The following is a 26,081-nucleotide window of genomic DNA, read 5'->3' as shown; positions in this document are numbered from 1 at the left end:
AAGTTGTTTTAAACATACTTTTCAAACAGCCCAATATCTAAAGACAGAAAAGCCTAAACACCTCAGGAGGGTATTGACCAGAACTAGATTTCAACAGCTGGACACAATGGTCAAACATGGAAGGTTTAACCAATTTCCATATAATGAACCATTTTGTATCTGTGGAGTGGCAGAAGTAGATATCACACATGTACAGTTTAGTTGTGATTTGTATAAGAAAGAAACCAATACCTTGGGCCATACATTATGGAATCCTTATATTAAAACTACATTTTAATACAGAATGTTAAAATAACATAATAAAGGGCGCTGTTTCTATTTAAAGCAACTAAGCTGAGAACTGCATATTTGGAGTAAATTGATGTAAATTGTAGCGGTGATGCAAATATTTGATCTGGTTCAGGATCTTGACCCCTTGTTGTTAACAGCTTGTTTATTTTAACTTTTGTTGTAATATGAGTTGTACGTGCTAAATGTGTTTGTCAAATGATTTGATACAGCCAATAGGCTAATCAATAAAATGTGTGTGTTCCTGAGTAAATATAACATTATATATATAACAGTAAATTTAACATTATGATAAATCTGTGATTATGATTATTACTTAATACAACAGAATTCCATCACTCACCATCATGGAGCGGAGTCTGGGAGCCATACATGGGAGTGCGAGACCCTGAGCCGTACATCGGGGTTTGGGATCCATACATGGGGGTCCGGCTGTGAGCAGAAGTCATGCCACCTGGTCTCCGTGAACCACTATCAAAGGCAAGGGAGATAAAGGGCAAGTTACAATAGTCATGAGAGCATATCTTTTCCAGAGAGAGGATGTATACGGATATTGCCACATTATTTATGTATTGCACTTACATACACTCCTAGGGGGACTCAAAGCGGTTCCCAACATAATCAATGGCAAAATTCAATGCCTTACACATATAAAACAACACATATCAAAACAACAACAAAGACAATAGATTAAAACCATTAAAATTATAAAACTATAAAACAGTCACACACATTACATAAACGTTTAGGCCTTGCACAATCTCGATAGTATCTTTAACTACTTCCATATTTCCATGTTTCTGTCGTTATGACCCATCACGAGATTCTCCAAGCAAAGTGGAGACCCAACTCCTCTGCTTCGGGTATCTGCACTTCTAATGGGCTGTGGCGCAGGCTGGTAAACAGCTGCTGCAATAAATCACTCTGACCATGAGGTCATGACCTCGAGGCCAGCCCGTGGCAGGGTGAGCACCCGTCAATTAAAAATAAAATATAGCCCCTGCTCGTTGTTGACCTAGCAACCAGAAAGATAGTTGAATCTATCAAGTAGGAAATAAGGTACCAATTATAAAAGTGGGGAGGCAAGTTTAACTAATTTACAACGTTGGAATGAGGAAGTGCCATCAGAGTGGATGATGAAGCAGCTGCTCCCCCCGTGGCCAGAATTGAACATCCCCTCAGGAGAAGGTTAAATTGCCTCTGCATCTGTCTGTCTGTTGTCTCTGTCTCGGTTCGATGTGTTTATGGGCATTGAATGTTTGCCCTATATGTACATAATGTGATCTGCCCTGAGTCCCCTTCAGGGTGAGAAGGGCGGAATATAAATACTGTAAATAAAATAAATAAAAACTGCATTGAAGTGCATCCTAGGCTCAGCATAGAACGATATAATGAGCTTCTCTAGATCTGTAAGCCTGTCCCCCAATTGTATAATTTCCATCAGCTCTTACACTGTGGTGAGACGCTGCCGGTCAACAGAGATGGTCTGGCAGGTGGAGTGCAGCTCCACACGGGCGGTGGATTCCGTAGCATCTTTGACTACCCCAATGTAGCCTGGAAGAGAGACCTTAGTTCAATTCAACGATCCAGAGTCTCTAAAGGGTTTCAATGGAACTTAATGTTGGGAATGGAAGAGCCGGTTAAGCTCTAATCACCCTCTTTATGAGGTAAATTCCCATTAAAATAGCAGAGTAAAGAATTGCAGCAGCGTGAGACTTGCGGGTGTGAGTTTGGAAGGCCTCTGCGTCATCAGGAAGGCAAAAGGGATGCAAAATTAGCTTTAAAGTTTAAAAGCATTTATTGAGGTAAAAAGAAATCAATTGAAGGATAGAAAAGGTTAGGACCTATCTAGCTAGTCTATCCTGATCTAATACACATAGACGGATTAAAATAACCAAGCTCTATAGATAGCTACATCTTGACTAATAGAGGACAGAGATGCGTCCTCTCTGGAACAAAGCAGGAAGCTGGAATGGCAGTCAGCCTCATGGGTCTGGTCGCTTCTTCTCTAGGGCCATAAACATTCCAAAGGACCAAATTGGGGAAGTTACGTCAAAGCCCTAGGAGAGACTACATTTCTAGGAACATCAAAGGGTGGGCTGACCTAAATAGGATGGGAAGCAGGAAACAATGGTGAATCCCATCTAGGCATGCTTTGGAAACGGGGAAAGGATTCCCTCAATCTAACTCTATCATCTATCTGACTACATTTAGACTTGAGTAGTCCAGGGTGATTCCCAACACTTAAGAGGCTTTCAAGCCATGTTGGCTGTGGTTCAGTGAGCAGGAAAGTCAAGACCAGGCACAGGCAAACTTCAGGCCCCCGGGTGTTTTGGATTCCAACTCCCACTATTCCTATCGACTGTTAGGAATTGTGTGAGCTAGTCCAAATCACCCCGAGGGCCGAAGTTTGCCCATGCCTGACTCAAGACCATTCAGGGAGTGTTGATACCCACCTCAAATGGGGACGGCTTACCTTTGTAGGGCCCTTGGGAGATCCGCACAGTCTGCCCAATGAGGTCGTTGTCCCTGCGGCCACGGCCTCGGCTCATGCCGCCGCCCCCAAAGCCGCCAGGTTGCCCTGAGGAAGACAGGTATGTTACAGGCACGCCAAAGTTTGCCCATGCCTGAACTAAGCTCTGAGAAAGTGCCATCCCCTTGCATTATGGCGTATGCAGTTTGTTGCCACCTCACATTTGTCCCTAATCTCTCCTCACTGACTCACCTCCAGCGCTGGGATGCATGGGACTGTTGATGCGGGGACTCATGGGGGCAAAGCCGCCAATGGTGAAATTGGTGACATCCCGAGGCTGCAGGAGGGGAAAAAAGTTGGAACGAGAGACTTAGGAAACTTACAAATGGAATTAATCTGATCCAGTGCAGTTCAAAGTGGCCGTGACAAGCTGACAGTGTAATTTTTCAAATCTAGCTCCTGCTTGCTGTGTGTAAATCAGAGAAACTGCACAAATGAAGTCTTCCTTGCTGGAGAAAACCATTGACAGAAAGTTGGTTTGCAAGTGGGACCATGCCATGTTTTATCAATACAAGGGTAAAATACAACAAGGTCTGAAGTAAAGACTTTCTGTATATGTATTTCAGATTTCAATATTAATGTCAAAAATATGTAGTATGATTTTACATAGGATTTGTGCTACACGATTATTATATTTATACCCCACCAAAGAAGACTCAAAGTGTCTTAACATAAAAAAATTACCATAAATTTTAAAAATACAAATATGTGCAAACATTAAAACAGAATTAAACATACACAATATTTTAAAAATCAGTTAAAACCATTAAAACATATTCAAATTTAAAGAGGGAAGGGAGGCAGAAAACCTGCCAGCTTCAAACAGTTTACTTTCTCAGTGCCTGCTGTAATCCTTTTTCCAATTTTATTGCAGCAAAAAGCCAAATACATAAAATATGCAAGGGCAGAAGAGCATTGGACTGGAACTTGGTGAATCCAGGTGGAAGCCCCATTGAGGCACAAAATTCATTGGGGGAACTGTGGACTCGCAACGCTGTGTCACTCTTTCCAACCTCATAGAGTTATGATAAGGATCATATAGGAGGAAGAGAGCCATTTCCATTGCTTTGACTTCATTGGCATAAAAATGGGATATTAATGTCACTAGTAAAACATGCACAAACTACTGCAACACATCCAATGACGTGGTTTAAATGCAGTATTAAAAATATTACGACTACCCTGTTTCCCCTAAAATAAGACATCCCCAGAAAATAAGACCTAGTAGAAGTTTTGATGAATTGCTAAATATAAGGCCTCCCCCGAAAGTAAGACCTAGCAAAGTTTTTGTTTGGAAGCATGCTTGCCGAACAGAACACCCGAGCATGCAGGATCGGTAAATGTACGTACCATAAAGTGTTGTACATGGAAATATTGGTAGTAACAAGAAATTCTTGATAGGATTCACAGTTTGTCTGGTTATGCTGGTTTATGATGACAACTACTGTACAGTATATAATAAATGTTCATTTTTTTTGTTCAACAATAAATGTGAATTCTTCTTCATGGAAAAATAAGACATCCCCTGAAAATAAGACCTAGCACATCTTTGGGAGCAAAAATTAATATAAGACGCTGTCTTATTTTCGGGGAAACACAGTAAGTATAAGGGAGAGATTGGAAGTCTCCATTTCTATTTTAGATTAACCAAAGTTTAAATGCTTTAGGCTTTACAATCTAGAATGTAAATTATTATGCGTTTTGGTTTTTGGTGCAAAGAAGGAACTTTTAAAAAGTGATTCTGGAACACAGTATGATGACTCTTAATTGTGTATAGTTCTTTGCTCCATTATTTCCTCATTATTTCCTTGAAAGCCTTAATGAACTCCTTCACCTGCCTCTGAATGGAGCACTCTGTCTCAATAATCCACTTTTATGACTCTTCTTAATGGTTTAGATGGTTCAAGGAAGAACAGATCATCTGCTCCTCACCTTTGAGCCTCCAGCCAGGACCAAATGGCGCGCATTGCACACAAACATGCCTCCGTTTTCCACCAGTTTCTTGCAATGGAGGAAGGCGAAACCTTTGAAGAGATGCCGGATCTCCCCTTCTCGTCCCTGGAAAGACAAGGAAGAAGCAGAAGGCAAAGCCCCAAGTTACTATGGATGGTCAGAACAGGCAGGATTCCCTCACTAGCCCTCCTCATGAACCATGGTCCAAATGAGTGTTGGTAGTGTCAGAGGTCTATTATCTGCACAAGCTCAAGAGATAGCCATTACACTAGAGTCTCACTTATCCAAGCTAAATGGGCCAGCAGAAGCTTGGATAAGCGAATATCTTGGATAATGAGGGATTAAGGAAAAGCCTATTAAACATCAAATTAGGTTATGATTTTACAAATTAAGATCCAAAACATCATGTTTTACAACAAATTTGACAGAAAAAGCAGTTCAATACACAGTAATGTTATGTTGTAATTACTGTATTTACGAATTTAGCACCAAAATATCATGATATATTGAAAACATTGACTACAAAAATGGCTTGGATAATCCAAAAACTTGGATAAGCGAGGCTTGGATAAGTGAGACTCTACTGTACTTTCAAAGTGTGACAACTGGACTCAGCTGAACTCTCATCCTTTCTTCGTCTTTCCAGGTTAAATTAAATAGACTAAGTCAAATAAAGTGCCCCATATTTTAACGTACTCCTATTTACTTGAATCTAATGCTCGCCTTCCATGGCTAAATTACCCCTCCAAAATTAGGGTGCACATCAGATTTGCATAATACAGTAGAGTCTCACTTATCCAACATAAACGGGCCGGCAGAATGTTGGATAAGCAAATATGTTGGATAATAAGGAGGGATTAAGGAAAAGCCTATTAAACATCAAATTAGGTTATGATTTTACAAATTAAGCACCAAAACATCATATTATACAACAAATTTGACAGAAAAAGTAGTTCAATATGCAGTAATGCTATGTAATAATTATTGTATTTACGAATTTAGCACCAAAATATCACAATGTATTGAAAACATTGACTACAAAAATGCGTTGGATAATCCAGAACGTTGGATAAGTGAGACTCTACTGTATAGTAATCTTAGTGCTGAGCCAAAGCAAAGGGAAAGCTGCTTCAGAAGCTGCACATAGAGCTCCTATATGAGGGGCCTCATCTCTAATTAATGGCCATGGCTCAATGCTAGAGAATCCTGGGATTTGTAGTTTGGTGAGGCATCCACACTCTTTGGCAGATAAGACTCAAGGCCTTGTAAAACTACAGCCACCACAATTCGACAACATTGAACCCAAGCAGTTAAAGCAGATTCATTCTACAGATGCACCCCAAGGATTTCTTTTCCATTGCTGGAAGCTTTGGTGCTCTAATATTTCTGTTTGTAAAGAAGGAATTCCAAGCAGACATCGACTGCAATGGCCAAATTACAAATACAGTAGAGTCTCACTTATCCAACACTCGCTTATCCAACATTCTGGATTATCCAACGCATTTTTGTAGTCAATGTTTTCAATACATCGTGATATTTTGGTGGTAAATTCGTAAATACAGTAATTACTACATAGCATTATTTCGTATTGAACTACTTTTTCTCTCAAATTTGTTATATAACATGATGTTTTGGTGCTTAATTTGTAAAATCATAAACTAATTTGATGTTTAATAGGCTTTTCCTTAATCCCTCCTTATTATCCAACATATTTGCTTATCCAACGTTCTGCTGGTCCGTTTATGTTGGATAAGTGAGATTCTACTGTAATAAACTTTACATTTGGTAGCACAGACTTTTTGGAGGTTTTAAAAATTGAGGTGTGCATTAGATTCGATGGCGCACTCGACTCAAGTAAATACAGTAGCTCTTTGTTAACAGGCCTCGATATCCTCTGGTTGGTCATTGGAAGGAAATAGGATGTTTTGGGGGCCACAGCTGCTCTTCCACAGGACAAATAACACATAAAAGATATTTTAAAAGGCAGCCTAGCCCAGCATTTCTACATTGGTCACCCAATCACTCAGTGAAATTCAACCTGTGTGCAAACTTGGTATCCTCAGAGACCCAGTCCCTCACCGAGTGCGGCCCGTCAATGACTTTCACAATGTCCTTCACGTGGATGTTGTTCTGCTCGGAGTCCGATGCCACGGCAAATCGGTTGTCCTTCTTCCGGTTCACGGCTTGGTGCCTGACCGTCACCACTTTGCCATACATGTTGAGGACCTGCAGGTGAGAGGAGGCTGCTCATTCAGGGAAGGGAGGAGGCAACTTCTATCACCTCTCTCCAGAAAAAGCTTGCAATAGTTCGAAGTTTAGAAACAACAAGTGAGAAAGCAAACTGAAGTAGCACTGCTGAGGTTTTGTAAAGTCAGGGCAGCCACTTCATTGCGTCCATCCATTAGAAAGGCAATCTGCTTCATTCCCACTGCCTTCTGCATTACAGGCAGTCCTCGAATTACAAATATCTGATTTTCAAACGACTCATAGTTAAGAACGGGGCTGAGACAACAGGAAGTGAGAGAAATCTACCCCTCGGAAGGGAAATTCACTCCTAAAAAGAGTTATTAAAGTGCTTTGAACGTGATTTCCTGCTACTTGGCAGGGGGTTGGACTGGATGGCCCATGAGGTCTCTTCCAACCCTACTATTCTATTATCATGGGGAAAAGGTGCGTATACTGAAGCTTTATCACCAAGCCTTGTTTCCACAACAAGCCATTTTTTTTCAAAATCCAATTATTAAAAGGTCAGAAAGTGAGGGAAAATCTCCTGAACAGGGGCACAGGCAGCAAATGAAACCTCACAAGTGTCTTCACCCTTCCCTATTCTGTTCAAAGCATACACACATGCATGCTGTGACCTGTCTTGTCCAATGAGAAGAGGGAGGCAAGAAATAAATAAATAAATAATAGTAATAATAATATTTGGTTGGAGTTACACTTACAAAATGTACACATACCGATTTACCGACAAATTCAACTTAAGAACAAACCTGCAGAACCTATCTTGTTTGTAACTTGAAGTCTGCCTGTACTAATTTTTCTAGTAAAAAAGGTAAAGGTTTCCCCTGACGTTAAGACCAGTCATGTCTGACTCTGGGGGTTGGTGCTCATCTCCATTTCTAAGCCGAAGAGCCAGCATTGTCCATAGACACCTCCAAGGTGTCAACTTTTCTAGTAAGCCTGGCCAAAGTACGACAGCCTCTGTTTAGTCATTTAAGCTTTCCTGGCCTACTTCTCCCCCCTACAATCAGTAATGGCATCTGGGCCAAACAAGGGCTGTAATCCAAAATGTCTGGGTGATGGTGAAACCATGCTGGAGAAGGCGGCAGATTAGCTCTGTTTTAAAGGCTAAATGACCTCAAGGATCTGTACTTGTCTCAAGGTGAAGCACACTCTAGATAAGCCATGGATTGCCGTAAGGGAAGGACCATAATAAATAATAATAGGAACATGCTATACAAGACATATTGTAAGCCTGCATTTGTTGAGGAAATGAAAAGCATCCTCCAGGAATGTGGCAGAGTACAAAAGGATGACCCTGAGGAGCCCAAATATTCCCTGCCAAAGTGCAAAAGGCGGAGGCGGCAGCACCCACCTGAAAGGTCTCTCGTTCCAACCGGACGATGATGCCAACCGTCTGGTGGTCCAGCTGCACCAGCTCCCCCCACTCATGCTGCCCGCCCGCATCCACACCAGAAGCCGTCTCCGAGCACAGCTGAAGATCCCGGGGCAGGACTTTGAGCTGCAGGCGAGGAAGATGGCAACTGAGACCGAGAAAGCACTTTCTGAATTGGGATCAGGAACATCAACATGATAAACAAAGGATGGGAGACAGCCAGACAATGATACCAGAAACTGTAGTCCAGGCATGAGCCAACTCCAGGTGTTTTGGACTTCAACTCCCACAATTCCTAACAGCCTCAGGACCCTTCCTTTCCCCACTCAGCCACTTAAGCTGAGGGCCCAAGTTGGCCCATGCCTGGGTTAGAGTTTCCAGATCATAAAACGTGAGTCTGAGCCTGTCTCAACAGAGCTGGAACGGGAGTAGATCTTAAGACAGAAGGTACACAATAATGTTGGATTATGGATGTATGTATATGAAATGTAAATCAAGTGTTTCTGCTGTTTTGCAAGAGTGTGTGTTTCAGTAATGAAACAATTAACAGCAGGCTAGTTAGACTGACAGTCTGCTGTTGACCTATCAGGTATGATTTCCAGCCTTGGAGGTCGGGAACTTCCTTCGGACTGAGGAATGTTTTTTCTTATCTCTGTGTGAGTTGAGCTGTGCTTGCTGAGCGAAGAGGCAATAGAAGAAAGCCAGGTCAGAGCGATGGTTTTTGCTATGCTTTGTAAATATGTATTATAGATATTGAAATAAATGTTTGGACTTTAGACTACGGATGTCTTTGAGTCTGACATTGAACAGAGGAATTGGTGTGGCAGACGAATGCAACCAATTCATCAGGGTGCTGGTGTGTAAGATGATTGATGGTGTTTTGAAGAAACCCACCCGGCACGCACCCTGGCCCCCACGCTGACAAATAATAGGGCAAAATGAGAGCAGGGACTTGCTTCAACACAAGGTGGAAACTGCTCCAAACTCTGAAGTTTCTGCAGTGATCTTTGCAAAATAGTACTGCACCACAGAAAAATGTTTACTCTTTGACTAGAAAGGCCAAACATAATAATAATAATATAGTAAAACTTTATTTATACCCCATTCCATCTCCCGAAGGACTCGGGGCGGCTTACACTGGGATAAGCCCAAAACAGTATTACATCAATAAAAACAACACAATAAAATCGCAATATAATAACACTTCTCACAAAAGTTAAAAATAACTGTTAAAAATAATCTGTAGTCAAGCACCATAGGCCATGGGCTATTTTAAGGGAATGAAAATCTAAAAACGCATATTCTTTGGTGGCTAGGGATGGGAACGACTAAAGGTAATAAAGTGCATGGAATGGCCAAGGCCTAGGCAAAGCGCATGGACAATTAATTATCAGTTACGAGAAGGCACCTGTGAACATCCAAGTTTTCAGATTCTTCCAGAAGGAATCCAGGGTGGGAGTTAATCTAATCTCCTTTGGGAGGGAGTTCCAGAGCCGAGGGGCCACCACTGAGAAGGCCCTTTTCTGCTCCTTGCTCCATATGAGGTGTCTTAATGATTCCATTTAAAAGGACCACCATTAATGAAGACCATGAGGACACAGGTATATGTCATTCGAGTCCCTTCTCATCCCTTGGACTCACCTCATGCATCGTGAGGTCAGAGAAGAGGATGACGAAGTTCTCCTCCACGCGCACAATGAGTCCCGTGTCACCCTCAAAGCGCCCCGCGATCACCTTTACGTGGTCTCCCATACGGAAATATTTGCGCAACTCTTGGGCCGGGAACTCCAACATGTCCTGAAGAGAAAGGCCCACCATGTTTATCAAGAGGAGTCTAGTGTCCAGATTGAGGAAAGTCACAGCCCTGCTCTCTTCTGTTTTGGTCAAGCTATATCCAGCTCTGGGTAATTCAAGAAGGATATGAACAAGATGGAAGGTGTCCGGGTAAAGGAGGCCAAAATGGCCAATGGTTTGGAAGCCAAGCCCTATGAGGAATGACGAGAGTTGGGGATGTTTAACTTGGAGAAAAAAGGATGAGAGAAGGGGACACAATGGCCATGTTTAAATATCTGAAAGGAAGCTACATTGAGGAGGAAAGGATAAGCTTGCTTTCTGCTGCTCTGGAGAAAAGGACACAATGGAGCAATGAATTAAACCGCAAGAAAAGAGATTCCATCTAAACATTAAGAACATGGAAAACGTATGTTTGACTATGGAATATACTGTATGGGAATCTGGGGCAGTTTTCTGCTATGGAGGTTTTTAAGCAGAGACTAGATGGCCCTCTATCAAGGGGGCTTGGATGGTCCCCGTCCCCCCCCCCCCCCGACAGAAGAGGGGTGGATTATATGGTCCTTGGGGTCTCTTCCAATTCTATAATTCTACAGAAGTCCTTAAGCAGAGGCTGAATGACCATCTGTCAGGAGGGCTTGGATGTTTCCCCCCCCCCCCCCCCTCCGGAAGACAAGAGATGGACTATATAACCCTTGGAGTCTTTTTCAACTCTATGACTCTACAAAAGTCCATAAACAGAGGGTGGGTGTCTATCTGTCAAGAGGGATTGGATGGTGCCTTCCTGAATGGCAGAACAGGGTTCAACTGGATGATCCTTGGGGTCTCTATGACTGGACTTCTGCTGGTAGAGTAGCAGAAAGAGAAGGGGAAAATCTCCCTCCACATTGCAGCCCACAATTTCCTCTCAACACTCGGATACGTTTTGAGAAGAAACTCGATAGGATAGGACAGGACAGGACAAGATAGGAAGGCATGATGCTGTCCTGAGACCCAGGTTTCCAGAGAGTAGCCCCAAAAACCTTACCTTGAGGTCTTCATGCTTTGGCATGATAGTGATTTTGTTCCCATCCACGCTCAGGATCTTGCCCTGCAGGTTGATCAACTCCCCTTCGCACACCTCCACGTTATCACCAGGCTGGAAGTTGTGCTCCCGCTCCTTTCCTAAAGCAGACAGAAGAGCAGCCCAGCATTAATGGTTTTTAATCTGCTTAAAATAGACTTTAAATGGCCTTCTTTTAATTGGTTAATTGTGTGAATACGTCTGGAATATATTTCACCATTCTAAATTGGTGAAGTTAATATCACCTGCGGTTTGTTCCAGGACACCTATAGATGCCAAAATTTGTGGATGCAGACATTCCATTATACACAACTGAAAGGTAAAATGGTGCCCCTTATATAAATGGCAAAAATCAAGGGTTAGATTTAATAGGAATAAAAAAAGTATTTTCAAGTTGTAGATGGTTGAATCTGTAGATGCAAAATCAATAGATATGGAGAGCTGACTGTTCACTACTCTGAGATCTTGTGGTATTTTAAATGAAATGGTCATCACCATTCTTCTTAAGGCAAAGAGGGGCATAACCAGACTCACAGATTGGGAAATTTGGGAATTTGTAGTCCAAAAAAGTAGTTTTTTTCCAAATTGAGGGAAGAATAAGATTCTGAGTTGAAAACAAGGCGGCTTCGAGAAGGCCCAGTTTCTCTCTCATCAAATCTGAGAAGTTTTTTGGCCAAAACAAACAAACAAACAAAACCAGTACCATATGGGTATGAAAGACAGAACCAGCATTACAGGTTTCCACCATCCCCAACTCTCTTACCTGTGCTTTCGGTCACCACCTCCAAGTCAATGCCTTCTGGTTGGTCCTCAAATTTTTCCAGCTCAGACAGAGTGGGCTTCACTCCTTCTGTGATCTGATGAGCAGAAGACAAAAAATACAACCATGTGGCATTTCGAAGATGCTCTCCGCTGCTAAATGAGCACAATGCTAAGCCTGTCTTTCCTTCTATAGGCCATGCATCTAATATTTGCAGTGCTTTCCACCACAGCAACAATGTTCTTCTTCTCCCCAACTCAACCCTTAGGTTTTCCTATCCTTACCACAGCAGACATGGCAAAGCTCTTGAAGAGGAACCCTTTCCGGCTGTAACGGTTGCCTTCAAAGATGAGGAAGTCGCCATCAGAGGCCACATCGCCACCCAAAGACCTGGAATGCAACAGGAAGAAAACCTGAGCAAGAAAGTCTTTCTCATTATTACCAGAAGCAGAGGTCTGGGAAACTTTGCTGTCTCAGTCAAAGAGGGCCAGATCTTTAAGAATCAGGAGCAAATTCAAGCCAAGTTTGAGCTGGAGAAAACCACCTTGCAACTGTTTCCCCACCACGCAAAACCTGTAGCTATAATTCCTCAAGCAATTCACTTTATTATAATCAAAGCATAATCATAAAAAAGATAAAAGCACTGGAAAATCACAGCAAAAAATAGTTCCCAGGTACAAGAATGACAGGAACCTACACATAAAGTGGCTGTTCAGCTTCTAAATCAACACCAAATAATATTTTACTAAGATCAAGGCAAACTGTAATGGGATCTAGACAACCTGCTCCTAGTGCAATATATAAAACCGCAGCTTTCAACACAGAGAAAAATCTGAAAAAAGGAGGGAGGTATAAAACAAACTTTCAGATTTGCCCGGGAAGTCACCCAACATAAAACGTATACATTAGGAATGAAAATCCTTGCAATATAGCAAAACACAATCTATTATTTAAATCTCACTCTTGGACTCTCACCGGATCTTTTCAGCATCAAAAAGCCTCTGAGGGGGACGTTTGAACTTCTTCCGTTTGGCAAACCAGTCTTTCTGCATGGAAAAAGGAAGATGAAACAAAAGCAAAGTGGGCAACAGAGCAGGAGCCCTGCTGCATCTTTGTCACAGCTTCCAGAAATATTTCAGATTGTTTAAGAGAGGATTTAAGGGGATGCATCCATCTCTAAAATACTACAAAACAGAGTCAGTTAAACACTGCACTGTATAAACAGCTGCCATAAAACCTGAACACACTGAAGAGTCAAATGAAGCAGATTTCCCTTTCTTAAATAATAATAATAATAATCTTTATTTATACCCCGCCACCATCTCCCCAACGGGTACTCGGGGCGGCTTACATGGGGCCATGCCCAGAACAATACAATATAACAAAATATAATAGAACAACAAATCACAGCACATTAAACAACACAATAAAAGAAAATATACACTACATTAAACAAGATCAAAAGAACAATAAAACCAAGGGCGGGCCACATGAACACTAGGTTAAACTGTCCAGTTTGAGGCAAACAACCAGAAAAGCCATGGAGGCAAAATAAAGGTCCAACAAAACCATTACAAAAGAAACATTGTCTTTTAAGTCAACACTGCCAACTAACCAGACTCATGCGGGCTTTGATGCGGTCAAAATCGATGCGTGGAATCATCTTCAGCGAGATCTGGTTCTGACTTGGCTCCACATAATCCACCTAAGAGAAAGGAGAGGGAAACAAAGAGCATCTGGGACGTGTCAGGATTATAGCAAAATGTAGCTCAGTAAAGTTTGGAGCTGGAAAAAGTTATAATAATAATAATAATAATAATAATAATAATAATAATAATAATAATAAACAGGAGAAACTCGGCCGCTATCAGAACCTCAAGATTGAACTTCAAAGACTCTGGCAGAAACCAGTGCAGGTGGTCCCAGTGGTGATCGGCACATTGGGTGCCGTGCCAAAAGATCTCAGCCGGCATTTGGAAACAATAGACATTGACAAAATTACCATCTGCCAACTGCAAAAGGCCACCCTACTGGGATCTGCATGCATGATCCGAAAATACATCACACAGTCCTAGACACTTGGGAAATGTTCGACTTGTGATTTTGTGAAAGAAATCCAGTATGTCTATCTTGTTTGCCGTGTCATACAATGTTGTTGTGTCAATAATAAAAATAATAATTTATTCCTAACCTGCCCTCTCTCCCCAAAGGGACTCAGGGCAGCTTCCAAATACAAAGGCAAATATTCAATGCCATATACCATCATAAAAACACAACATAATAAAATAACAAACACAAAACAATAAAATCCTAAAATCCGTCCCTTGCAGACAGACAGCTGAGAAAATTCAAATCTTTCAACCTCTACCCAATTCAGCATAACCTCCCACTTCTGTTGATGATCGAAAAGTTCCTTGGCAACTCAGAAGTTCAAATCACTCCCCAAATTCCATAGCAGGATTTGGTGTTCAGCAATATTGAAAGACAATGCTTCAACGCACCTGAGCAATGTCATCCTTGTAGATGCCCCTCTTGAGCCGGACCCAGGATTTGGGCTTCAGGTTCGTCACCTCCTTCACCACCTTCAGGACATCCGTCATCTCCTTGATTGGCACCATCTGCTGGTTCCAATAGCCCATCCGGAGGTTGCCCACCCCTTCGATAGCCTGCTTGACGTGCGTCTGCTTGTAGGCCTCCACATAGATGTAGCCCTTCACGTGTTCGGGAGCCACCACTGATTTGATCTGCAAAGGCTGCAGGGAAGGAGAGTTGCTTATTAAATAGACTCGCTGGTCACTATCAATTGCACACCAGTTACTCCCAAAATAAGGCACTACGAAACTCAGAAATGCCAAAATATAATTAATACAATTGGCTCTCTGTATCTGTGGTGGAATTGGTTCCAGGGCTGTTCAAGGATACAAGTAAGTGTGATGTAAATAATAATAATAATAATAGTAATGGTTACCCATCTCTCCTAATGGCTCGAGGCGGAGTGCAACAGAGTCAAAACATATGAACATAAAATACATCTATATATATAAAATGATAAAGTTGTTTGCGCAGTGACTATAACAACAAAACTAAACATCCCAGAAATACGAAATTTGGCAACACAATGCAAAAGGCTTGCCTCCAGGTTACAACAACACAACCACACCACAAAACCACAATCCAGACCCACAAAACTCACAACAACACATCATGTGATAACAACACAACTAAACACCCCAGAAATACAAAACTTGGCAACACAATGCAAAAGCCTTGCCTCCCAGTTGTAACAACACAACCACACCACAAAACCACACAACACCCACAAAACTCACAACAACGCATCGTGACTATAACAACACAACTAAACGCCCCAGAAATACGAAACTTGGCAACACAACACAAAAGCATTCCCTCCTGATTGTAACAACACAACCACACCACAAAACCACAATCCGGACCCACAAAACTCACAACAATGCATCGTGACTATAACAACACCACTTAACGCCCCAGAAATACAAAACTTGGCACACAACTAAACGCCCCAGAAATACAAAACTTGGCAACACAACACAAAAGCCTTGCCTCTCAGTTGTAACAACACAACCACACCACAAAACCACAATCTGGACCCACAAAACTCACAACAACGCATTGTGGCTATAAAAAATACAAAATCTGACAACACAACTCATCCACCTCCCCAATCCCTACATTCACACTTGGTCTCCAAAAAAACAATTACAATAATAACAATTACAACAACAACAACAAGAATCAACACCATCACAGGCAAGAAGCAGCCAGGCACTGAGGCTGAGAGGCCAGTCAGTGCTACACTGGGCCTCCAAAAAACAATACAGTAGCATCTAACTTATCCAACCTTCATGACCACTACAACAACAATAATAATAAACACCTACACAGGCAAAACAAAAAAAAGACTATTGTACCACAATAAAAATATAAACCGCACTCAGCAGAATCAGACATTACAATTAACAACAAACCAAAGACAACAGGGATCTCAAGCAATTATCAATCAACACAAAAATTGAAGAAGGTAACAGACTTCAAATACTACTACTAATGTGAGTATAAAGAAGGGTGGAGGTCACAGCATCAATACAACCTAATGTAGACTGACCAACACCACCAGACTAAGCCACAGCAACGCGTGGCCGGGCACAGCTAGTACCATATAAAATATAAAATAAATAAAAACACATTATTAGAAAAATGTATCACTATGGTTGAGATCTTGGGGGGTGAGCTTTAAATGTAATTTTAATTGTAGTAATTGTATTGATATCTATCAAATGTTTCATTTTTTGTATTTAAACTCTTTAGGGTGTGGCATACTATTATGAGCTGCCTTGAGTACTTATGGGCAATATATAAATACATATAATAATAATAATAATGACAAAGTATGGATTGTCAATGTCGCAATCCCAGGTGACGGCAGGATTGAGGAGAAACAACTGGAAAAGTTGACATGATATGAGGATTTAAAGATCGAACTACAAAGACTCTGGCACAAGCCAGTCAAGGTGGTCCCAGTGGTGATCGGCACACTGGGTGCAGTGCCTAAAGGCCTTGGCCTGCACTTAAACACAATCGGCGCTGACAAATTTACCATCTGGCAGCTGCAGGCCACCTTACTGGGATCTGCTCGCATTATTCGCCGATACATCACACAGTCCTAGACACTTGGGAAGTGTCCGATGTGTGATCCAATTCAACATCCAGCAGAGTGTCTGCTGTTGACTCATATTGTTGTGTTTCAAATAATAATAATAATAATAAGTAGTAGTAGTAGTAGTAGTAGTAGGACCAAGCCTCTGAGAGACCAAGGTTCAGTTTCCCTACTCAGCCATGGAAATTCATTGGGTGACCTCAGGCAAATCACACTCTCTCAGCCTGAGAAGGCAGCAATGGTAAGCCTCTTCGGAAGATATTTTGCCAAGAAAACCTAAGGTTAGGGTCAGCACAAGTTAGGAGTCAACTTGAAGGCAAATAATAAACTGAGACTAGTCCTTGATCTCTCTTCCAAGTCAGTTGTGTGTATCAGAAGATTCAGAAAATGAAAAGAGTTTGGTGCTGGTAAGCCAAGCAAGTATTTGTAGAATCTAGGGGATTATGAATACAACACAACAATCTAGGACTCCTGCATCTCACCCAACTTCAACCCCACAGATGCACTGAGGACTTGATCCTTCTCCCAAACTTACTGTGTCGGTGAACTGGTAGGCAATGAACTTCCTCATCAGGGCAATGGCTGTGGCCCGCTCTTCTCCAATCTGGAGGCGGGGAGAGGAGAAAAAACACAAAAGCAACATTGGAATGATAGAAACTAGTTCCTATTAGGCTGAAGCAGTCGTGTAAATGTAATGCCTAACAGAAGTTCAGGCTCTGTGGAGTAAAGGTGGGCCTTACCTTACATTTCACAGTCCACAGATTGGGATCCCTGCATGGAAAAAGAAGAAACGTAATAGGATTAGTGTGCAATGTCCAAACAGATGCTGACTGTTCCACTCATTTTCCTTTCATTCTCTGCTTAACTGAACTGCTACAAACTGAATTCAAAGTACAGATGTAGTCTGCATTCAGTTAACTCAGTGAGAGGGAAAATACTAAATTCAGTACAATCCCAAGGGATACCTGCTTAAACTAATACTTTCTTTGTGTTCTTCCTCATTCATAACTCTTATTTATTTATTTACGACATTTCTACCCTGCCTTTCTCAACCCCGGACGGGACTCAAGGCAGCTTCACACACAGGCAACTATTCGATGGCTTAAAAACAATGTACAAACTCTTGCCTCTTGTTGCTTGGACACACCATTTTGGACACAGCCATTCTGACATGCCTCAGCCACAACTTTGAAAGGTGAAATGTTTAGATGAATGCAACACCCTATATCTCCCCAATATATTACTTCTCTTCTGGCAAAAAGAAATTCCTGAAAATGTAACACTCTTACTTCACTCCAGGCAGCAACTGCTGTTGTGTGATGTCATCAGAGAGTTCGTCGGAGCCACCGTACACACTGCAGAAACACGAAGAGGGAAATGGTTTGAGTGGTTTGTGATGGGGAACAACACTCGAAAGCTGGCTGTCAGGACATTTAAGAAAATAATTGCAAAAAGTGCAAACTCACGTTTCTCCCACTGAGGATTTCGCATACTTCTTCATGTAATACTCGCCCAGTTCCTCTTCACGTTGGTCCCTGTGGAAATTAGGAGGTGATGAGATGAAGGAAACAGCAGCAGTAAGATAGTGAATGGTATTTGCTAGGCCAAAATATATAATAATATTAGTCATTCTCCCACAGCGTTCTAAGAATTGGAGTTTTCAATATTTTATATGTTATGTAAGTAATAATTACAAGCATCACTAGGAGCCACAAAATGGCTTCAGAAACATGGTTTCCCTGTATGGTCTTTTGGGGGAACAGCTAATGCTCAGTACCTAAGAACTTGCAAACTGACCAATCTTGTATTCATTGCATGAAATCTCACTCACACAAAAAATGGGCTCTTGACAGGATGGACTGTTTTCTATCCTGTCAAGAGCTCAGATTCAGTGACATCGCCACCACCAGAATGCAATGTCAAATAGTTTTAACTCCTTACCTCCACAGGTTCTGTAGTCTCCTTGCTCCGGAGCGATCCTCGTCCAGAACCACATTGTCAATATTGGAGGCTAGGAGAAGAGACAGAGGTTGGCAACATGGGGGAGACAGGGGCAGAGCTGGCGGGCAAGGTGGATCAATGAGCGGAGCAAGAAGTTTCAGAACTGCAAACAGCTTCTGGACCCAAAGTGTTTGCAACCCAGGACATCCCACTGCTCTGTTACTAATTCTATTTTATTTTCCAGTAAAGACCAGAGAAAAGAAGAAAGCTGGAAAGAGGAGTAGGAAAAGATAGAGAAAGAGAGAGACATTGCTGTGCTTGAACAAGTTACTCGCAGTAAGAGCCTGTTCTGCACCATCTCTGTGCAGTGGACTTCAGATAAGAGATAAAGTGGGATTTCCTTTCATCTTGCCTGCTTTTTTCATCGGGAATATAAGATGATGCAGAGAAAGGCTCTTAGATGGGAGATGTGAAACCCTGTATCAGACAACCAGCTATGAAGCACTGCTCTAAGGGTCAGCAGCATACCTCTTTTCCAACTTAATCAGAAGAGATAAGTAAATGGGCTAGATACAGTGAGCATTCCCTGAAGATTTAGCTGAACAACACTCTGAAACAAGGGAATTCCAGACAGGAAACAATCCAGGCCAGCGAACACTCCCAAACAAGGATTCCCCCAGCTGACTTTTCTGGTTGAATTAGTCTGCAGTGCCCTTCATGTTCCTTGATTCATGTTTGGGCAATGCTGCGTTTTGAAGCTGCAAGACTCTGAAGTTGCAAAGGCATTACCAACTGCAACATTCACACTTGTCTCAGGCAGACAAGAGTTTTTTCTCCTACCCTGGACCTTCCACAGATATATAAACCCGACTTGCCTAGTTTCCAACAGACCTCACAACCTCTGAGGATGCCTGCCATAGATGTGGGCAAAACGTCAGTAGAGAATGCTTCTGGAACATGGTTATACAGCCCGGAAAACTCACAGCAACCCAGTTACTTTAACCTTTCTGCAACCTCTCAGTACTGTTGAGCTGCAATTCCTATTATCCCCAGTCTGCAAGGCGGATCATCAAAAGTGATGGGAATTGACACTCAGGAACATCTGGGGATCCAAACTTGGTAAAAAAAACAAAACCCAAACAGCACCAACCACTATGTAAAAAAATTATAGTTGGCCTTTTTTCCTGGATTCTCCGTCCATGGATTCAACGGTCCTTTGAAGACAACTATAAGGTGGATGTGGTCCTTGATGAAATGGGTTTGATAGCCCTGCCTCATCAGAAGGGCACTTCCCTGACAGATCTCTAACTCAAGGAAATCTAGGAGTGCTTCTAATAGCAACAACCTTCACAGTGTCGTAGCCCAGCTTGAGACTGGGCCCATTCAGCCAGTGATTGTCCCTGCACCAGCTTTGCCAGAGGACTCTGGGTTTGGGCCTGAGATACAGCCAGTTTTGCCAGAGGACTCTGAGTTTGGGCCCGAGTTGCAGCCAGAGTCTGTCCCAGTAGATTCTGGGACCAGAGACAGAACGGTTGCAAGCAGGCATTTTGAACCACATTCCTCCCAGCAGTCAAGGACAGATCACCAGGTGTCAGATGGATATTCTAGTTTTGAGGAGGATAATGAGTTTGACAGGAGAGCAGCGATAACTCACCGGAGGAGGGAAAGAGAATGTTTGCGAAGAAGCAAACGGTTGTTTTTGAAGCACTCTAATGAGTAGTTTTCTCATGAGAGCAAGACCTTGGGTTTTCCTTAAAATGCCTTGTTTTCTTGGCCACAACCAAAGGTGGAAACTTTGCTTATTTAAGAAAGAAGGATTTTTGCTCCGTGTTCCTGTATCTTGCTTCAAGTATCAGCCTTGCCGTAAATCCAGTGGACTATTCCAGTGACTTTGCTGTTTGGAGTTTATTCTAGTCGAGACCTTTGCCTTGGGTTTCATCTTTGACTTTATATCTTGGAACTAATCCTGAAATCGAGTCTTGTTTTCCTGTGCCTTGTTTGTGTATCATCATTGACTTCACACATGGAACCACCTTGGAATTAATCCTGCACTCCAGTCTTGGTTTCCTGTGGTTATCCTTGATTCATGTCTTGGGAAATAATCCAGTTTTGGACTGTGCTCTTTGAGTGGTTTTTATAGACTCTTGTCTCATGAACTTTAAGTACCTTGCTCTTTTGAATTTAAACCTAATTTACTGAATCTGAACTATATTTTGCTTTTACTTGCATATAATCATCAATAAACAACTTGCTTGCTTATATTCTGAAGCGTCAGTGTGGTTTTGAGGTGCCTACGCAGCCTAGGGGTGCAACACACAGATCATTTTCCAAATACCTGAGGCAACCAAGCAGAGCTGTTGAGTACAGCATCGCCTTTCATTCCCTGCCAGACCCCTATCCAAAGAGACATCCCACCCCCTCAGCTGAAAAGAAGCAGAGAAAGAGTGAAGCCGGTGAAGAGGAAAGGAGCTGGAATGGAGAGGAGGAAAAACCAAAACCTTTCTTACCTTCAATCTCTTCTGCTCATGAAGAAGTGGTGGTGGGAGGGCGGACAGTATGAGCCAAATAATACCATCAAAACCAACCACAGGGTGGGGGTGAATGGGGAACAGAAAAGCGGAAGGAACAAAATTAAGATGTGGCACAAACCAAGCAAAAGCGAATGAAATGCACAAAAACTCAAAAAAGAGAAGCCACCAGGCCAGGAGGGAAGGAGAACTGTCCTAGCACCAGGTGGGCCAGCTGGTCATAAGCTGCTTTCTCCCTTTCTTTTTCTCTCTGACTGCTACAATAGCGTCCTTATCCATTTGGACAACGACTTTTCTGCCATTTCGGAAAATTGTCCCAGTCAACCTTTTTGATTTTTTTTAAAAACATGATTCAAAAGTTTAATCTGAATTTTCCCTAATCTATTTCATGTTTAAAACTAAGTTTATAGAGTTCAAGAGACAACTGACTTCCTGATTTTCAACCTGGAATGAGAGAACTGTCCTGAATATAGAAAGTTGTTCAAAAGAGATGCTGTCTCTAATTTTGCAAGTGCTTGAGGATTCAAAACCAACTAGAAAATGTCTACCTTATCAATAGGAAGATCCCTGCTGAAGAATTCTGTGGGACTTTAATGCTTGCCTGGTCCTGCATCCTGTTACATCCAGAGAGTTGTACAAGAAGAGCTTGCCTTACCTTTCTCCAGAATGTCCTCAGCACCATCTTCCCACTGATCTTCATCTTCATACTCATCATCCACATCTGGCGAAAAGAGAAAGGGAATCCCCTACATGGTTAACAACGTCCAGTCACAACGAGACAGAGAGCAACGGATGGCTGGGTGAAAGAGGGGCTTTTTACCAGCTTCATCTAAAATAAAGCCTCCATGTCTCGGCTTCTTTGCAGGCCGGTCGTCATCCTCTTCCTCCTCTTCATCATATTCTTCTTCCTCTTCCTCTTCCTCCTCTTCCTCCACTTCTTCCTTTTCACTGCCGACGGCACTGGCACGCTCTTCTTCTGCCTGCATGTTTATTAAAACACACTGTCTGCCTTTCGAAATACCTCACTCTGTGTATCTCCAGTTTGTTTTCACAAAATGAGCATGGCATTTAAGAAATTTCTTCAAGGAGGTAGGCTTCATTGTTATATGGTTCAGTCAAATGAAAGCTACTGCCATTTTCAGAATATTAACTTCATTTTCTTTATTTGATAGTCCTTTTAAAAAAGTAGAACCCTTATGAATAACTTACCAACAACACAAGGCAACAAGTATTTTTCATCAGATATAAATTTGTCCTTCTTATAGAGTTTTTTTGAGCTGAATTCAGATCTGTGTTTATTTTTTCTCTATCACATTTAGTTTTTGCAATGATGCTATTCGAATAATTAATGCATTTATGCAGTGGTATCAATTAGATTCTATTGAGATCAGTGCGTAAATGCAATCATTCGATTAGCCTCATCGCAAAAACTATACGTGATAAGTGAAAAAATAAACACAGATCTGAATTCAGTGCAAAAAAAAAAATCTATAAGAATGACTTAAAATTATATCTGATGAAAAATACTTGTTGGCTTGGGGTTAATTAGATTCTATTGAGATCAGTGCGTAAATGCATTAATTATTCGATAAGCCCTATCACAAAAACTACACATGATAGAGAAAAAATAAACACAGATCTGAATTCAGTGCAAAAACTCTTTAAGAATGACCAAAATTACATCTGATGAAAAATATCTGATGAAAAATACTTGTTGGTTTGTATTACATGAATATGATGTGAAATGTGCAGTCCGCTGTAATGTACCATTTGTCATATTTTAAAAAGTTGACGTGATGGGAAAAAAATAAATCATTTATTTAAACGGTGCTACTCTCATTTCTGATTATTACAAAAAGTTTGATTTTGTTGGCTTATGTAATACGCTGTTTTTAATGGTTTTATCAATTAATTGTCTAAAAGTTTTTGGTTTAAAATCATCATTGTTGTGATCCTTTGGCTGCATTTACAATGCAAAACTAATGCAATTTGACACCACTGCAACTGTTAGGGCTCAATTATACGGCATTTTGGGAGTTGTAGACTGAAAAGGTATTTTTCTTTCTATACATCTACACTGTATGTTTAGGTTTTATACTGTATTGCTTTTAGCACTGTTCACCACTCTGGGTCTTTGTTAAGAAAAAAAGCATAAAATAATAATAAAGATAATAATAATAATATTAAAGCTCACCTCATTCTCTACTTCTTCGGCTTCACTGCTGTGTTCGCTCTCATCTTCAGAGAAGTTGCTATCCTCACTGTCAGACATTTTGACAATATTCCTCTATCTGTTGAGATAAATAAATGAGGTCTTTTAAAATAAAGACAAATATTTTCTAAACAGCTCAGTATACATTTGGAAGAATGGTACAGGACTCCACCCTCTCCATGCACCAGGTTTCACGGGATCTTGCAAACTAAGCAGCATCAGCTTTGGTTAGTATTTGGATGGGAAAGCATTCACAGATATCAGGTGCTGTTATTTCTATTTCAGAGGAAGGAACTGGCAAAACCACCTCTGAGTCTAAGAAAACCATATGAAATTTACAGGATGAATATAAATCGATAGGACAACTTGAAAGCATAACTACACACATTACATTACTATGTTACTGCTTAGTCTTGAATAATTTATTGAGCACCAGGGCATAAGTACAAACCACTTCCCAGTGAACAGAAAAAAAACAGGTGGGAAAACATTATGTAACTCTGGAATTCAATGCCCTTCCATGTAATTACTGGTAAATAGATCTCAGGCTGGACACTTCCACATATGTATGCTTGTCCACAACTCCACATATGCATGCTTGTACAGAATGCCCTGCCTCATGCACGGAGGAAAAATTGTGCTACAGATAATGCAGTTGCAGTTGCCCGTTTTGGGGCAAAAATTATTTAGCCACTTATGTTCCCTCTGTTTTATCAGTTTTATACTTATGTTTGTTCAGATTTTATGTCATTATATAATTTTTGTCTGACTATGATGGTTTAATTTATTGATGTTAGGTTTAATTCATTGATTTTAGCTTTAATTTGATGTTAGGTTTTAATTGCTGTTTTCATATGTGGGGTTTTTCTGGCATTTTATGTCAGTATTTGTTTGTTTTATGGAAGCATTGATAGTTTGCCATTTTATATTGGAATCTGCCCTGAGTCCCCTTGGGGAGATAGGGCAGAATACCAATGAAGTTTATTATTATTATTATGCAATGGTTTTGACACAAAATAAAAAAGGCCGGACACCAAATTTTATTTTATTTTGGAGCCCCGGTGGCAAAGTGCGTTAAAGTGCTGAGCTGCTGAACTTGCAGACCGCTGTTAGCTCCAGCTCCTGCCAACCTAGCAGTTTGAAAACATGCCAATGTGAGTAGATCAATAGGTAACAGCAGGAAGGTAACGGCGCTCCATGCAGTCATGCTGGCCACATGACCTTGGAGGTTTCTATGGACAATGACGGCTCTTTGGCTTAGAAATGGAGATGAGCACCAACTTGCAGAGTCGGTCACGAATGGACTTAACGTCAGGGGAAGTAAGTAAGTAAGTAAGTAAAAGTTTATTTGTATACCGCCCTCTCTCCCAAAAGGGACTCAGGGCGGTTTCCAATATAGGAAAATATAAAGGGAAACCTTTACCTTTCCAACTTTATTATCCTACTAGCTGTGCCCGGCCATGCGTTGCTGTGGCTAGGACTTAATTTTTCTTTTCCTTTTGTTGTATGAACGTAGAGGCATGGATGAGAGGTTGTTGTCAATTTTCGAGGTTGTGGGGCGTTTAGTTTAGTTGTTTTGTCCGGTGCCGTGATTCCATTACCCTTTTATATAGATAGATAATAATAATAAAACTTTATTTATATCCCGCCACCATCTCCCCAACGGGGACTCGGGGCGGCTTACATGGGGCCATGCCCAGAACAATACAATATAGCAAAATATAAAAACAACATATCATAATACAATTACAACAATACAAAAATAATCATGTACAGTACAACACAAAATCAAAAAAGCAATATAACAGGGCGGGCCGCATGAACACTCAGATAGATGATTCTATGGTTGGTCTAGAAGGGGGGAAAGGCCACTAAAACTCCCTGAGAGCCATTACACCAGGCCTGGGCCAACCTGGGCCCTCCTGGGTTTTGGACTTCAACTCCCACAATTCCGAACAACCGGCAGTTGAAGTTCAAACACCTGGAGGGCCCATGTTGGCTCATGCCTGCGTTACACGAGCCACACTTTCAGAGGCCAACAAAAACGGAGAATCCGCAGCCCCGCCCTCTCCTTGAGGCAAATCCCGACAACGGAAGGCCTGACTAGGCCGCAACGGAGCCCAGCTAGGCCCCAAAGCCTTACCGAGGCTCCAGCGAGGCTTGAAGGCCTTCACGGCCCGAAGGGAAAACCAACCGACTTCCTCCTCCTTCAATCAGCGCCGCAGTTTCCGGTCCCGGCCCTTCAACTCGGCGGAAAAACAACACACACACAAATCCCACCTTCCTCGCCTCAGGAGGGCTCAAATCTCGCACGCTCTCGCGAGAACCGCGAGCCGGAGTGGGGCCGTGATTGGACAATGCTCCCCGATACATGATGCGGCGCTACGGAAGCCGAGGAGGAAGGAGAGTGGGTCACTGACGTCAGCCGGGGCGTCCCTGCTCGGATTGGTTGGCTTGGGATGAAAGGCCTAGCCAATAGGCAGGCGCTGACGCTCATGGAAGGAGAAGGAAAAGGTACCAATGTGTTGTCGAAGGCTTTCGTGGCCGGGATCACAGGGTTGTTGTAAATTTTCCGGACTGTATGGCCATGTTCCAGAAGCACTCTCTCCTGACGTTTCGCCCACATCTATGGCAGGCATCCTCAGAGGTTGTGAGGTGTGGAGAAACTAAGCAAGGAGGGTCCGGGCTGTGGCGCAG

The 26,081-nt window shown here is 41.9% G+C and overlaps 1 protein-coding gene across 2 annotated transcripts in view; it reads right to left on the bottom strand.

Moving 5' to 3' along the window:
• supt5h (SPT5 homolog, DSIF elongation factor subunit) overlaps nt 1–25,715 on the bottom strand; it is a 32,804-nt gene extending 7,089 nt beyond the window's left edge. The window contains exons 1-24 of one of the 2 annotated variants that reach the window (XM_003228373.4): nt 25,528–25,715; nt 23,367–23,463; nt 21,993–22,152; nt 21,828–21,893; nt 21,152–21,163; nt 18,645–18,714; nt 18,170–18,238; nt 17,993–18,058; nt 17,444–17,474; nt 17,239–17,307; nt 14,509–14,760; nt 13,623–13,712; nt 12,983–13,053; nt 12,292–12,397; nt 12,011–12,104; nt 11,212–11,348; nt 10,035–10,190; nt 8,373–8,519; nt 6,854–7,000; nt 4,754–4,879; nt 3,014–3,098; nt 2,765–2,869; nt 1,740–1,842; nt 632–759 (exon numbers count right to left, since the gene is read on the bottom strand). In XM_003228373.4, the coding sequence (XP_003228421.1) occupies nt 632–759; nt 1,740–1,842; nt 2,765–2,869; nt 3,014–3,098; nt 4,754–4,879; nt 6,854–7,000; nt 8,373–8,519; nt 10,035–10,190; nt 11,212–11,348; nt 12,011–12,104; nt 12,292–12,397; nt 12,983–13,053; nt 13,623–13,712; nt 14,509–14,760; nt 17,239–17,307; nt 17,444–17,474; nt 17,993–18,058; nt 18,170–18,238; nt 18,645–18,714; nt 21,152–21,163; nt 21,828–21,893; nt 21,993–22,152; nt 23,367–23,444 (2,368 nt within the window). In that variant the 5' untranslated portion in view covers nt 23,445–23,463; nt 25,528–25,715. The remainder of the gene's footprint in view (nt 1–631; nt 760–1,739; nt 1,843–2,764; nt 2,870–3,013; nt 3,099–4,753; nt 4,880–6,853; nt 7,001–8,372; nt 8,520–10,034; nt 10,191–11,211; nt 11,349–12,010; nt 12,105–12,291; nt 12,398–12,982; nt 13,054–13,622; nt 13,713–14,508; nt 14,761–17,238; nt 17,308–17,443; nt 17,475–17,992; nt 18,059–18,169; nt 18,239–18,644; nt 18,715–21,151; nt 21,164–21,827; nt 21,894–21,992; nt 22,153–23,366; nt 23,464–25,527) is intronic. The other variant, XM_062962212.1, reaches the window with a different exon arrangement.
• Between the last annotated feature and the right edge of the window lie 366 nt (nt 25,716–26,081).

The sequence above is a fragment of the Anolis carolinensis genome, unplaced genomic scaffold, assembly GCF_035594765.1.
Source record: "Anolis carolinensis isolate JA03-04 unplaced genomic scaffold, rAnoCar3.1.pri scaffold_10, whole genome shotgun sequence".
NCBI classification, from domain to species: domain Eukaryota; kingdom Metazoa; phylum Chordata; class Lepidosauria; order Squamata; family Dactyloidae; genus Anolis; species Anolis carolinensis.
The sequence above is the reverse complement of the archived record's forward strand: the minus strand, read 5'-3'. Positions and strand labels throughout refer to the sequence as shown.